The sequence below is a fragment of the Pyxicephalus adspersus genome, chromosome 2 (genome assembly GCF_032062135.1).
Source record: "Pyxicephalus adspersus chromosome 2, UCB_Pads_2.0, whole genome shotgun sequence".
Classification (NCBI taxonomy): domain Eukaryota; kingdom Metazoa; phylum Chordata; class Amphibia; order Anura; family Pyxicephalidae; genus Pyxicephalus; species Pyxicephalus adspersus.
The window spans coordinates 9,453,929-9,467,416 of NC_092859.1; the positions used below are offsets into that span (position 1 = coordinate 9,453,929).

At 37.0% G+C, this 13,488-nt stretch overlaps 1 protein-coding gene across 2 annotated transcripts in view; it reads right to left on the bottom strand.

Moving 5' to 3' along the window:
• Window positions 1-13,488, bottom strand: part of LOC140322816 (A.superbus venom factor 1-like) — a 65,065-nt gene that overhangs the window by 12,429 nt on the left and 39,148 nt on the right. For both annotated transcript variants that reach the window (XM_072399430.1, XM_072399431.1), the window contains 10 exons: window positions 13,180-13,266; window positions 11,278-11,493; window positions 10,684-10,759; window positions 9,246-9,405; window positions 8,323-8,424; window positions 6,817-6,967; window positions 4,814-4,974; window positions 3,757-3,918; window positions 3,239-3,298; window positions 119-206 (listed from right to left, as the gene is read on the bottom strand). In XM_072399430.1, the coding sequence (XP_072255531.1) occupies window positions 119-206; window positions 3,239-3,298; window positions 3,757-3,918; window positions 4,814-4,974; window positions 6,817-6,967; window positions 8,323-8,424; window positions 9,246-9,405; window positions 10,684-10,759; window positions 11,278-11,493; window positions 13,180-13,266 (1,263 nt within the window). The remainder of the gene's footprint in view (window positions 1-118; window positions 207-3,238; window positions 3,299-3,756; window positions 3,919-4,813; window positions 4,975-6,816; window positions 6,968-8,322; window positions 8,425-9,245; window positions 9,406-10,683; window positions 10,760-11,277; window positions 11,494-13,179; window positions 13,267-13,488) is intronic.

Here is a 13,488-nt window from a genome sequence, read left to right on the forward strand (position 1 = left end):
AAGGAGAACATGACTATGCTGTTGCATAGACTTTTTTTTGCAAGACATGCTTATCAGGATTACAAATCTTTAGGTAGGTAAAACAACTTATACATATGGATTTCAACTATATACTCACCCAGATACTCTTCATGGGCTTTCACAGACAGATCATAACTGTCACAGTTCTTTTTGACGTCAGAAGAATAATAATATGATTGCATTACCTAAAGACAGAATTGAAGGGTAACCAATAAAGAGAAATAAAACAAAAAATTTGCAGATAACAGAAGTACATATGGGCCAGAAATGCACCAGTCATGTTGCTGCCTCTTTTGTGATCCCAACATGTTATCGCTAAAACTTTCTGGATCTTGTAAGGATCTTCATCATAGACCCAGTGGGAAGTGTCCACATTACCTTCCAAAGAGGTATTGGTTGGCATAATGTTTTTTGTGTGATACAATACCTAACCCTTTAAAATATGTGTTTGTATAGATATCTTATGAGTGGAATATAAGAATAGTGGGCAGATTTCTATAAGCATGATCATTTTGATTATGCTTTTGTTTCTCCAGAGAAAGTTAGCAAAGAAAATTCACACTGGGATGTCACAAACACTGGGGGGAAAGTGTCCTTCCTACCGCACTTTCAAAACCTGGATATCTTGTTTCAAGACTGGGCATTTTACCGTTGAAGATGAGCCCTGCAGTCGGCGCCCTCAACCTCAACTGACCCGGCAACCTGCGATGCTGTCCATGAGCTGATTATTGAGGACCGCGGAATATCCGCACAAAAGATAGCCCAGATACTTGACAACTCAGGGGAAGTCAGTTGGGTTTATTATCACCATTATCCTAGACATGCGCAAGCTTTCAGCGAAGTGGGTGCCGAAATGTTTTAACAGTGATCAGAAGAAGGAACAAGTTGAAGCATCCAAAGCCATTTTGGCCCCTTTTAAAGCTAAACAGGACTTTTTGGCTAGGTTAGTGACTGAAGATGAAACCTGGCTCCACATCTATGGTCCTGAAACCAAGAAACAGTCAAAGGAATGGCGCTACAGCGGGTCCCCGCAGCCAACGAAGTTCTGAATCCAGAAATCAGCCAAAAAAGTCATGGCGTCCATTTTCTGGGACAAAGACAGTATTCTGTTGGTGGACTACCTACCTCAGGGCTCTAGTATCACTGGACAGTATTATGCTAACTTCCTGGACCAGCTGAAGGAGGCAATAAGAACGAAACGCCGTAAAAAGTTGACCAAAGGGGTCAATTTTTTGCAGGACATTGAACCTGCGCACATGTCCAAAGTTGTGGCTGCCAAATTGAACACCTTGGGTTTTCAATTGGTCCACCATCCCCCCTACTCACCTGACCTGACCCCTTTGGACTAATATCTGTACCCGAATTAGAAGAAACACTTGAAGGGGCAACGTTTGAGGACATTTCTGATGTCAAAGATGCTGCTGAGAGCTGTTTTTTCAGCCCAACCAAAGAACTTTTATTTGAACGGTCTAGAAAATCTGCAACTACGCTGTACCAATTGCATCAGTCTGAGAGGGGAATATGTTGAATAAATGTGTTATTTCATAACTCTGGCTCTCTTCTTTCTGGGCAAAGCCAGGAACTTCTCAGCACTCCCTCGTATAATTGTTAACTCCAGATATCATAGAATTGAGTGCTGACGCTCACATTTTCTGGATACGTGTAAAGAAATATCAGCTTCTGTCTACCTGACTCTTCCCAGTTAGATGATATGAAAATGGGCACTCTCTAGGGAAAACCGAGTCACATAATCTTGCTGAAGAAACTGTTGATATTTTGGACCATTGTACCATCCAATAAAGATACTAACTTTCCAATAAAGTACTAACTTTTTAAGCAGTGCCTGAGTGCTTTTTGTCTTTCTTTAACCCTTCCTGGCACTTGTAGTCCCACAAATACCACCTTGTTATAATGACCACTACATACTTGCACTGACATTATATAGGTAATCAATTAAATGCATTTTTCATATCAGTAAGGTTTTCTATACCCAAGTAATATTTTGATATTTGAAAGGATAAAATGGCCATTATATTGTTGGTCATTGAGTCTGATTTGGCATCAGGCAGGGCTTTATTACAGAAAGAAACAAGCGATATATCTTCTGCAATAAATATTCTTACCTTACCTGATTGCCTCCAGTCTGTAAAACTTTGCTGAGCTGCACATAGCACAGTACAGGGACAGAATGAACTCCTTCACTTCTGTACTGGAAATTTGTCACCTTGACTCAGCCAATAAAGATGATGTCACTCTTGGAGAGACAAAATCACTTGGGGGCTCTATGTATAGCTCAGTGTTGGCGTGACCCCTAAGAAGGGGTACGTTGAAGAAACAAACAGGGGAGGTCAGAGGCAAGCCAGGGATTAGGTACCAGAATGCATCAAAGAGGGGCACTGGATGGTGACAGGGAAAACAGGCAGCATTAGGACACAGGGGATCACATGAGACACAGGAAGATGTGGAGGATACCAGCAACCGAGGGGACAGGACCTGCACAAGGGAACAAGCAGGGGAATAGCAGACTGGACAACAAGGGGTTAGAACAGGAATTGAACAGGAAAACAGGTAATCAGGCAGCAGCTGAGCAAGAATCTGTTCAGCACAGTTAGGGGCTTGGCCAAAGAGTGGAGACATGTTGCTCGAACACTGAGCGCTGTATCTGAGTCAGCTGAATAGCCAGGGTCTATTAGGAGGCTGATATCTCCTGACTGGCGAGCAGGAGGGGCGATGCAGATTAAACCTGGAAGAGCAGGTGCACCTGGGGTCAGAATTGTGGCAGATGGCTAAATATCGGAATGTGAAAAAGTAGAAGGAAGAATATGGTGACACCCCTTATGGAAAGGGGACAGGTCAGTGGTGGTTTGAGTGGTCTTTGCATCATTTAATCTCATAGACTAAGAACATCTTGGGGAAGAAAAGGTATTTTGGGTACTTTGGTATCTTTGAATTAAAAGTTAGCATTATAGTCCCTAATTTTATTTGTTTTGTCTTTTAATTGACCAAAGGACATAAAAAAAATGTAACCTAGAGTTAGGCTACAAATCCTTTTATGATATTAACCACATTCCCAAATATTTCCCCAATAACTAAGCAAAAAGACAATAATGGAAAATAGAACAAAAAAATATATATACATATATATATATATATATATATATATATTTACTTATACCTGCCACTAAAAGTAAAGGCCAAGAGATTTATTTCAACTTACTGTTAAAGTCACCCGTCCTTTCCCTCTTGCAGTGATGGTACAATCTTCTTTACCCAACACCTGTATGAGACATTAGGACATACATGTTATGTTCACATCAGATGTGATTTGCATTCCTGTACTAGAAAAAAATGCAAAACTTGCTTGAAACATGTTGAATGTAGGTCAGATGGAGGAGTAAAGGTTTAATGTACCGGTCAATAAATTCTGAATGATCTCAAACTGAGGACATTGACACAAATTAGGCCCTTTACACAGATGCCCATCAGAACTTCAGTGAACTGCTAACACTTGGCCACACCTCATCCTATCCACTGCTCCCTATATTAGCAGCACTACCTCTGTTGCTGAATTCCTTCCATTGTGAGCTGCTGTGTCTGACTAGGGGAAACATGAGAAATGATTTGGCACAGATAAGAAAATAAATTAAGCTTTTGTTTACTTTAAATCACTTTATGTGCATTACATAGAATATGGATTTGAGAATTGTTTGGAGTATCATATAGGAGCAATCTCACCTGTCGACTGTATGTTCTCACACTGTCATAGGACTTTAAGGCGAACTTTTCAACATCCCCCATAGGAAACCCCAGTAAGAATTCCAAGTCTAAATCTTGGTTGGTCAGTGCAACATAATGATTATAATATTCAGCAAGAGCCTGGAACATCATAACAGTGGCCTAAAATATTGAAAAAAATGGTTATGACAATTACTATAAATGTATAGTCTCCTCTTTAACTGTAAATAATAAAGCATGAGAGGGTATTTGCTTGATAACAAACAAATAAATACATCCAATACAAACAAATTTGCCCTATTTACAAGAAGTTTCTTTGTCTATGATGGTCTGCAGACAACCTGGATGACCACACAGAGGGTGAATACCGATCATCTGCAAAGTTTGCAGTCCTGTCCACCCCATACACCTGTTCCTCCCTCTGTTTCCAATGACTCAATGCTTGTGCAATAATAGCAATGTGTAGAAAGAGAAGCTGTAATAGGTACCAAAGGTCATCTGGAGGATTTTCTGCTTGCCCAACTGCATATAGGTATCATAGAGTTTATAACCTATAATGTTTTTACCCATGCATTTTTTACCCAGAATGTGCAGGTTTTTAAAGCGAACCTAAACTAAAAATTTTACCTTACATAAAAGGGTAGACAACCTTAATATATAAGGTAAAAATCACCTAAAGCCCTTAGTCTGGTCTATAAGTAACCAAAGGCAAAGACTTCTAAATACTTCTGCAAGACTTAGTAGTGACAGTTGATCAGTTTGTTCAGTTCATGGCCCATGAATTTGCTCCAATGGTAATTTTATTTCCTATTATTTCACCCATAATAGTTTATTTTCTCCAAGTTGAAGAGTTTTAATGATCAGACCAAATATATGCTCATAACTGGAACAAATTTGGAGTACCCAGAAGCATTAGTACTCAACCTTGGGACATTGCTTTCAAAAGCATCTCATGAAGGTTACATAGTTCACTCCAATATTTTACCATATGCTGTATGTCTACATTTTCTGCTGCTCTCCTCAATTTCTATCATGGAGTAGAATTAAAATCACTTACTTGAGTTTGTCCATCAGTGTCCCCATAAAAACGCTGTTCTGCAAGCCACTTAGCAGTGCCATCAATGTAATTCAATTGATTCATTTGTATTAGGGTGAGGAGACCATAAGATGTTGCCTCGATGGATATGAAGTGAGAACTTGGTTCATTCCAATAGTTACCTGGTAAAACAAAAAATCATAATGGCAAAGTTGACCTATTTGATCTCCCCCTACCCTAAATGTAGCTAAAAATGTTGTTTCTTCAACTCCATGTTTTTGTTTTTTTTAAATGGCTATTATTACAGTTTTAAACATAAAAACCACAAAAAACAAAACAAAAAAAAAACCAAAATTATGACAAACTTAAATGCTAAAACATACATGACACAGGCAATGATACATTCAAAGCAGAAAATAATAACAACAATGCTAACAAATGTAACTTTAAGTTCATCAAATTAAGCAAAGTGCAGCCTTCAGAGTTCAGTTACCTGTGACAATCAATGCAGTTTAATTACTTTTTTTAATCAACCCGTATCAGTTATTGTTATAGAACAGTAAATTAATAAAATCTAATAAAAAATATTTTAAAAATTCAGACATATAGTTTTTGGAACATTTTGTTGTTCCATAAGCATACCTAAAAAGCAAAAAAATTAAAGATAACTTAGGTGTCCTATTTATAAAATAGGGATTTAGACATTCCCTCAAATATTACCTGGTGGGAATAAATTACTGCCACTGAAATACATAGACCTGAAAGATTCCTAAGAGGGAATGTTTTAGGGAAAGTCTGGTCCATGCTTTAGCTGAAGACAGAAATATATAGGTTATGACAGCTGTATATTTATGAATATTTTATTTATTTATTTAACTTAAGAAAATGTGAAGTTACAGTCTTCATGTTATGAATTAAAAAAACAGCAACCAGCACACAATCATATATGAGTAAAGGTATGTTTAAAAAAATATGTTCTTGCGTTAAAAATAGTGTTGGTTTTTGCAGTCAATCAGTGTAGAGGTTACTGGTGGTTTTCACTATTCACTAAGAAGGTGTAGCAGTACAAAGAGACAATTTGTTGTGCTCATCATCTGACGGGTGCATGGTGGTGATAGGTAGAGAGCAATATGGCAGAGATGAGCTTAGTTTGCTGCTTTAACTTTTATTATCTATTCACAGGTCTGGGAAGTACAAGATCTGAAAATATAACTGATGGGCTGAACAGGAAAGACAGGTCTTCATGCCAGACAGGTTTGAGAGGAGAACTTCTTGCATGCTCATGGGAACATCAATTGTAGGGAAATTTAATAATGAATGCAAAAAGCCCAGATAGATCTTAGGACAGTCAAAAAGCCTGGCTCACTCAATCAAAAAAAGTTTCTGAAGATGTACTTCAAATCAGTACCCCAGCTGAATTAATTTTAGGTAGGTAAGGGCTAGAACATATGTAAGGTTGGATTGTGGAGTTTCTAGTCATTATTTGGCCTCTAAAGGTTGATGAGAGAAATTGTTAGTTTCTCAGTGGATGAAATGGTTCAACTCAAGTATCAGGCTAGGTCAGATCAATCTAGGTCTGGGGTCTCCATTAGCCAATAGATCTTAAAACAGAAAAAGGAAGAAAAAAAATATTGCTAGGGTCAAAATGTATGTACCTTGGGATAAGCTGGCATCGGAATCTCCGTCCGCCTTTCTTTTTACCAGAAATATGAATCTCTGGAGCCCTAAAGTTCATATATATACCCAAAACCAAACCCAAACATTTTACCTGCATGACCCCCCATGGACATGACTGGATTGCTGTTATGGTTGGTATGTCGATATGTGCCTGTTTATTTGATTTAATACCTATATCCCATCCCCGGTTTTTATTGTACCGTTTTTTTAAATTTTAAATAAGGAAGGTTTAAAAAAAAAAAATCTATAGCCTGATTTACAATACAAAATATTATTTGTTCATACAGTGCCAAGATATAATAGATTGTTTTGAACAGCTTGTCATCTACTGATTCTTCCCTACATACCAGTAGCAGCAGCCATCAATGTGTTGGTGTCCTGAAGTTCTCCAGCTAAGGACAGAGCATAGGATGTGATGGCAATGGAATACGGATCTCGTAGAGAGGGATAAACCTTCTTCAAAAACTCATTTGCCTTGGTAATTGCAAAGCTGATGGACTAGGGAAAAAAACAAGAACACAGATAAAACAAATTTAGGCAATTTTACTAAAATGTTGAACAAAACACAAATAGGTGCCTAACTCAACTGAACAAAACTCAAATAGGTACTGAAGGAAGAAAACAAAATATTGGTGGGCAGCAATATATGTCCCTTATGTATATTGATATAAATTTTACCAAATTTATTTTAGGCATGACTAAATTTATTCAATTTTGCTTTATAAAAATGTTGTCAGCAATTTGTCTATAGGAAAAATGCATTGGGGTCCTTCAGAAATTTATTGTATTACTATGTAATTACACATTTTTGGTGTATTACATTGTTATTTGATTTGTTTGTTTTATAAACATGATTTATTGACTTGATGTAATAAAGTTCTCCAAGACTGGAGAAGATAGACTATCATGAGAGAACCTGGGTGACCCAGCAAACCTAGATTTCCTTAAATTTATTTGTTATTCCTTTTCAAATGTTTTTAATAATAAATGGGTTCTATTCTAGGTTTGCTGGTTTACCAAAAAATTCTCGTATGATAGTCTATCTTCTCTAGACTTGGAGAGCTTTAAAAAATCAGGCTCAATATATCATGAAATAAATCATAAAAGTCAACAAATGTGTTTTGTCCTCTTAATTTTTGCTGTAATTAACCAATCATTAATGCACATAACTTGCAGTAATGAAAAAAAATCATAAATAAAAGGACAAAAAAAATGGAATAACTTAAAAACCTTTGCACTTCTAATACTATGCATATGGTTGTATTGTGACTTCTATTGTACTAAAATATACCTCCTAGGCAACAAGAAAATACACTAACAAATAATACATAAATAATAATAAATACTTATTGAAATTTAATTATTTGTATATTTTAAATAATAACTTTGTGTATTTGGAAAGTCATCATTTTCCTTAAAGCGACCTGGTCATCTCAGGCTTTTGTACTAAAACACTGCAACTTCAGAGCTTTTCAGTTGCTGCAGGTATTTTCCACTTTCAATATGTAAAGACCTGTTCCCCCCTCTGCATACATTGGTTTCTCCTGATGATTTGTACATCACTACAATCTGTATATGCCAGAAGAACGATATTTGCATATAGCATGAGGAGTCTGTACTTAACTCGTCTGGCAGATTGGCAGTGAATGTCCAGCATTTTAAAGCAGATGGTATCAAAAATTATTATTATAGTTAGTTTTTAGTGATCCTGACCAAGCAGTCATGTTAACATTTTTACTAGCTAATGGAATTTGTTTACTTCCCAGTAACAAATCAAAAATTGATAAAACAGTATGAAGAGAGAGATCCAAGAGGTGTACAAAGTGGGACAAAAATATTGTGTTGTCACTTACATTAATATGCATTTCACAAACACTTCTGCTTTTCAGAATAGCCACAAGAACAAAGGATGTCAGTGAGGATGTCAGTTCATTGCTTGTTCTTTTATTTCCACCCTTAACAAAAGGGAAAACAAAAGCAAGACCACAGTAACCACTAATAAGACATTAATTCAACATATATTAAAGAGTTCATAATATTCATAAAAAATGGAAAAGTTTGCAAATATAACATTTTTATTCATTTAACTGTCCCCGCACAGCTGTACAAGAAGTAATGGGTGACATACTCTTAAATGATCTTTTGTGCATTATTGTTGGTCATCAGTAGATGGCAATGGGTTTTCATGTATGGTGTAACAAACAGCTTGTCTTTGACAGATCAACTAAAGAAAAATACACTTCCAGGACACGCCACTAAGTGTAACTCAAGTAAAAACTGAAGTTCTTTTTTTTTTTTTGTATTTTCTGGTCAAAAAAGTCACAACATCACCACCTACCAACAATTTTAGTTTTTCTTTAAATGAAATCTGTGCAATCACACACAAAAAAAATCAGAGATAGATAGTCCTAAAATAAAAGACAAAGGAGCTTCACAAAAGGGACAAGCAGGTACTGCAGTAAAAAAGCAGCATACAATAAGGCCTACCAATTCAGCCACATTGAGTGGAAAGTGTTCTGCATTTAGGCTGGTCTCCTATACAATACAGATCCCACACAGCAGTGCCTGGTTTAACATGCTATCTATTTTTGCAAGAATTTAACCAACAACTAAACAAAAGAATACAATTATTCAATAAAATTCACTGTCCATAATGGGTTTCCAAATGGGCTGGGTTTTCAAATTGTTTTGTGCCTTTGACAAACCCTCGGCTTCAGTTTTTTGTCATATACTTGTCACTGTACACCTGGCTGATTGAGTTAGTTCTAGTTCCTACCATCATTTCCCGATTAGAGACTGGAGCCGGTTCATGAAAGGATCCATCAGCCTTCTGTATATCGTACAACAACCACTTAATGGAATTACAAATTGGGCTTGTTTCAACCTTAAACAGGGAGCTGGTCAAGTGGAATATCTTCACAATGTAAGCAGTGAGCCTGTAGAAATTATGTAACAATCGGTTCTGATAACCAGAAATAAATAAATGGATAAGAGAGACAATTAAATAAATAAATGGAGAGACAGAGAGAGAGGGAGATATATCAACGTGACATTGGGCTTCTGAAAATCCAGGCTTCTACAACCAACCCTGAGAAGTAGGACTACTCCAACATAACACATTAGTAGCCAAGATATCAATTGTTAGGTATTGGTCATTCCTGATTGGTCCTCTTTGTCACTAAAATAATCTTTAACCCTGAAATGTAATGCATAAACCACTATTCTGTGATTGCATTGTAGCCTGCCATGTGCCCAAAGCCTGGAGGGTTTGCCCTTCTATGTTAGAATATGGGGAGATCAGACATATGAGGGTTTACATGGGGATTCTAGAGTAACATTTATTTTGGTTAAGGCTAGTACGGAACTTCTGTTATCTTTAAGGACTTTGAAAGGTCCACTTATAAAGCACAGAATCTGGTATTTAGCACATATTTCCTTGGTGGAGAATGAATCACTGCCATTAAATTACTGCCATTACTGATGTCAGATGTCAGATGTCACTGCCACTGCCATTACTGATGTCAGATTCACTGTTTTACAAAAGTATTGGGTTGGGAACCAAAGGTCGAGTTTTATATTTTATTATTAATATTAACACAGTATTTATATAGTGCTGACATGCAAATCGCCCCCCTCTCTCCCCCATATCAAGCCTCCATCCTGCACTAGAGCCAACAGGGAAGCCTCATTCGTATCTAGGAGTCGTCCGTATGTCGGATGTACTTAACTCAGGAGCTGCATGTTGTTCAAGGTCAATTTTGGGGGGAAGCAAATTAACCTAACCACATGTTTTTGGAATGTGGGAGGAAACTGAGAACTCCAAAATCCTGCATCCTGGGACCTAGCGCTGCAGCAACGAGTGCGAACCACTGAGCCACTGCACTGCCCATATTTAATTTGAGAGTAATTTTAAAGTAATTAAAAACATATTTTCAACATTAACTGAGTTCAAAAATCAACTTTTGGTTCAGAATAAACATTAGCTTTGTTTAAGCTAAAACCAAATTCTCATAGGCTCTCAAATCCAAGTTCTCATTGGCTAAAGCCAAACCTTAGCCTCTGTTTGGTCCAATATTGCTCGGAGGGCTATTCATGCAACCATAAAACTAATGTAGATGGTCCATTACTCTCTATGTTATGCCCCAGATTAAAATACAAGAGAGCAATGCAAGTACACATTAACAACTGTAGAGGTCAAAAAGTAAAACACTTACCATGTGCTTCCAGGTGTGGTGAGTGTTTGTCCATAAGAAGAGTCTGATTTGCGGAACGTTAACTGATTAGCAAAGCCTTTAAAGAGGAAAGCAAAACATATGTATTACAACAGAGACATGTATGCAATTTTCTACTAAATAAATGACATTTTTTTCTATAACATAATAATATGGGGGCTAAAATGAAAACTTTATATTTTTCTATATTATTCTATATAAAAATGCTTTTTTATGAGAATTATGAACTTGAATTAAGGTTGTATCCAGTGTAGGAGGTTTTTACAAACTGATCAGTTTGAGAGAAGAATTTTAACCAAGTTAAATTGCATATATTTTGCTATATTTTTTAAATTCTAGAAAATGTTTTAATCTAATCAATTGTGGTGATTATCATCACTTGCTTTTGATTGGTCTTCTTTTGTCTCACATCATCAAACCTGTAAATGTTAAATTTGTTGTGAACAGAAAGAAAATCTTCATTTTCAGTAGAACAAAAACTGATGTCAATCTTTATGTTTTCTGCTACTTTTTGTGGACAAAAATAAAAAGTTCTGACAGTCGAGTGTGGTCTACAGTCCATACAGACAATCTTACCAGACTTTATATAATTGATAGCTTTATCTCTGAGGTTTCCCGGCAATTTTCCTTGCACTTTGCTCCACTGGTCGGTGGCATCCAAGTAATAAGTAGCAATCACAGGGCCAGTCAGAGCCATCATGTTGCTTTCTCCATTTCCTTTCACCTCTTTAATCAGGTGAAGAAGGTTGACTCCATCTATAGGGGGCTTCACTGTATCAGTTAAGGGGGTGCCTGGATCATTTAATACATACACAAGTAAATATATATAAAGTGAAGATGAGCAGATAATAATTTACAATCATTTTCTACAATTTATTACTTTATTACTTTTTATTCATTTATTACTACAATGAAGCCAAGTGACTGGGACAGAAAATTGAGAGCGTCCTAATAAAGGTCAGGCACCTCCAACCATTGAAACTACCACACAATGGGCTCAGGCCCTGGTGGGATTTTACCAGCTGTCCCTTTGGGGGAAGATAAGGTCAACCCCCATTGGGTGTAAATGCAGAGAAGTGTGAGAATCAGTTATCCAGTGGAAAAGAGTCAAGGGTTAGAAATTTAAAAAGTCATGTCAGATCTAAATAGAAACATAGAACATAGTTCCAGATTTATTGAAGATAGAGCAAAAAAAAAATCACCAACAATAGGTAACTCTGCCCTTTTTTATTTTATTTAGTAATGGTTTCAGATATTGTATCATCTAGAGTGATTTAAGAGGTGTTTTGTGTGGCAAAAGAGGAGGTTTGTGTGTGGCATCATGTAGGAGGGTGATTCTGGGTCTGTTAAGCTCCACGGGGCCCTTCTCCTAGGCTGCTTTCTTAATAGATTCCTTAATATTATAAATTACAAAAACATCTCGAGACCCTTTAGGGTTCAGAGAAAATGGCCCCATACGAATGAATTCTGTCTAGTTCAATCCAGGAAGCATGGGCAATTCCACAAGCCACAGTTAAAGATGCAGTAATACATAGGGAGACTCCACCAAAATCCTCAGGAATACCATGCAAAGGAATATAATTCCTTTGTGACCTATTTTCAGAATGATCAACTGAGAGATGTAAAGACTTCAGGTGTTGGTAGTGAGAGTTTCCATTCCTTTCTGACTGGGAAACTTTGTGCCAAACCAAACCTTTCCATCTTCCGTCTATTAGTTTTTTTCATGACATGACAGGCTATGTCATGTTTTATCATCAGTTTAGCTTTCTGGTGTGTGGCTTCCAGTCTTGTGATCAAGATCTATATTTAGAGTCGGAAATATTTGGGGGGTAGGTAGAAAAAGGTGATTGATAGTAGAGAAAATGGGTGGGGTGGGGTGGAGTCCTCTACAGTAGTATTTTTGGGGCTCTGGTTGGGTGAATCCATCCATGGTGTTCTGTTTATGTCAGGAGGTCATGTCACCCAAAATGGGTGTGTGGGTGTTTGTGGGGCTTCAGAAATTGATATTTGTTCCTGAGGCTGGGAGCAATGATATCATTGTAAGACCCTTCTGGGGTGAAGACTGTGGTGGGGGTAGTACCTTCGAGGACTTGAAACCTGACAATTTAACAGTGTTAAGGGTAATATTATATGGTTTTATTGTTATGTTTAAATATTTGATTAATTAAGCTGGTTTATTTTGGTTAATAAAAAGTGTGTTTGATAATAAACAGCTGCCAAGCCATTTCACCCCAAAAGCTGGTGTGTTATCTTCATTTGGGAATAGGGGTGAGGTTAAAGTGGAGGAGCTCATGCAGCAAAGTTAAAATTGGAGCGAGTCCCTGGACTACACAAACCAAGCAGAATTTGTAACTGGCTTAGACAGACAACCAAGAAGTAAGGAGCACACTTGTACTGCAAGGAATGAAATCCTCTGAAAGCATACAGAGAAGATGTGTGTAAGCACAATTCCTTCTCAAATTCAGACCTACTGCTTACCTTGAGCTATGAACATAGTGTTAATGCTTATTTTTTGGTTGATGACTGCAAAATCCACTAATGCAAGTTTTTCAACTTGCACTCCATCTGTAGAAGAATTTCAAAGTTCAGTCCTGGATTGTTTCAAAGCAGATTGGCTATATGTTATGTCATTGCATTGGTGCACAAAATGTACTGCTGCTCAAGAGATACAAGTGTAATAACATTGGTTTATTTAATGTATACATACAATCTTTATACTGAACATTCTCACACATATACATAAATCATATACATGGTTGGTAATGTTCTAAACCTAACATCAAGGCC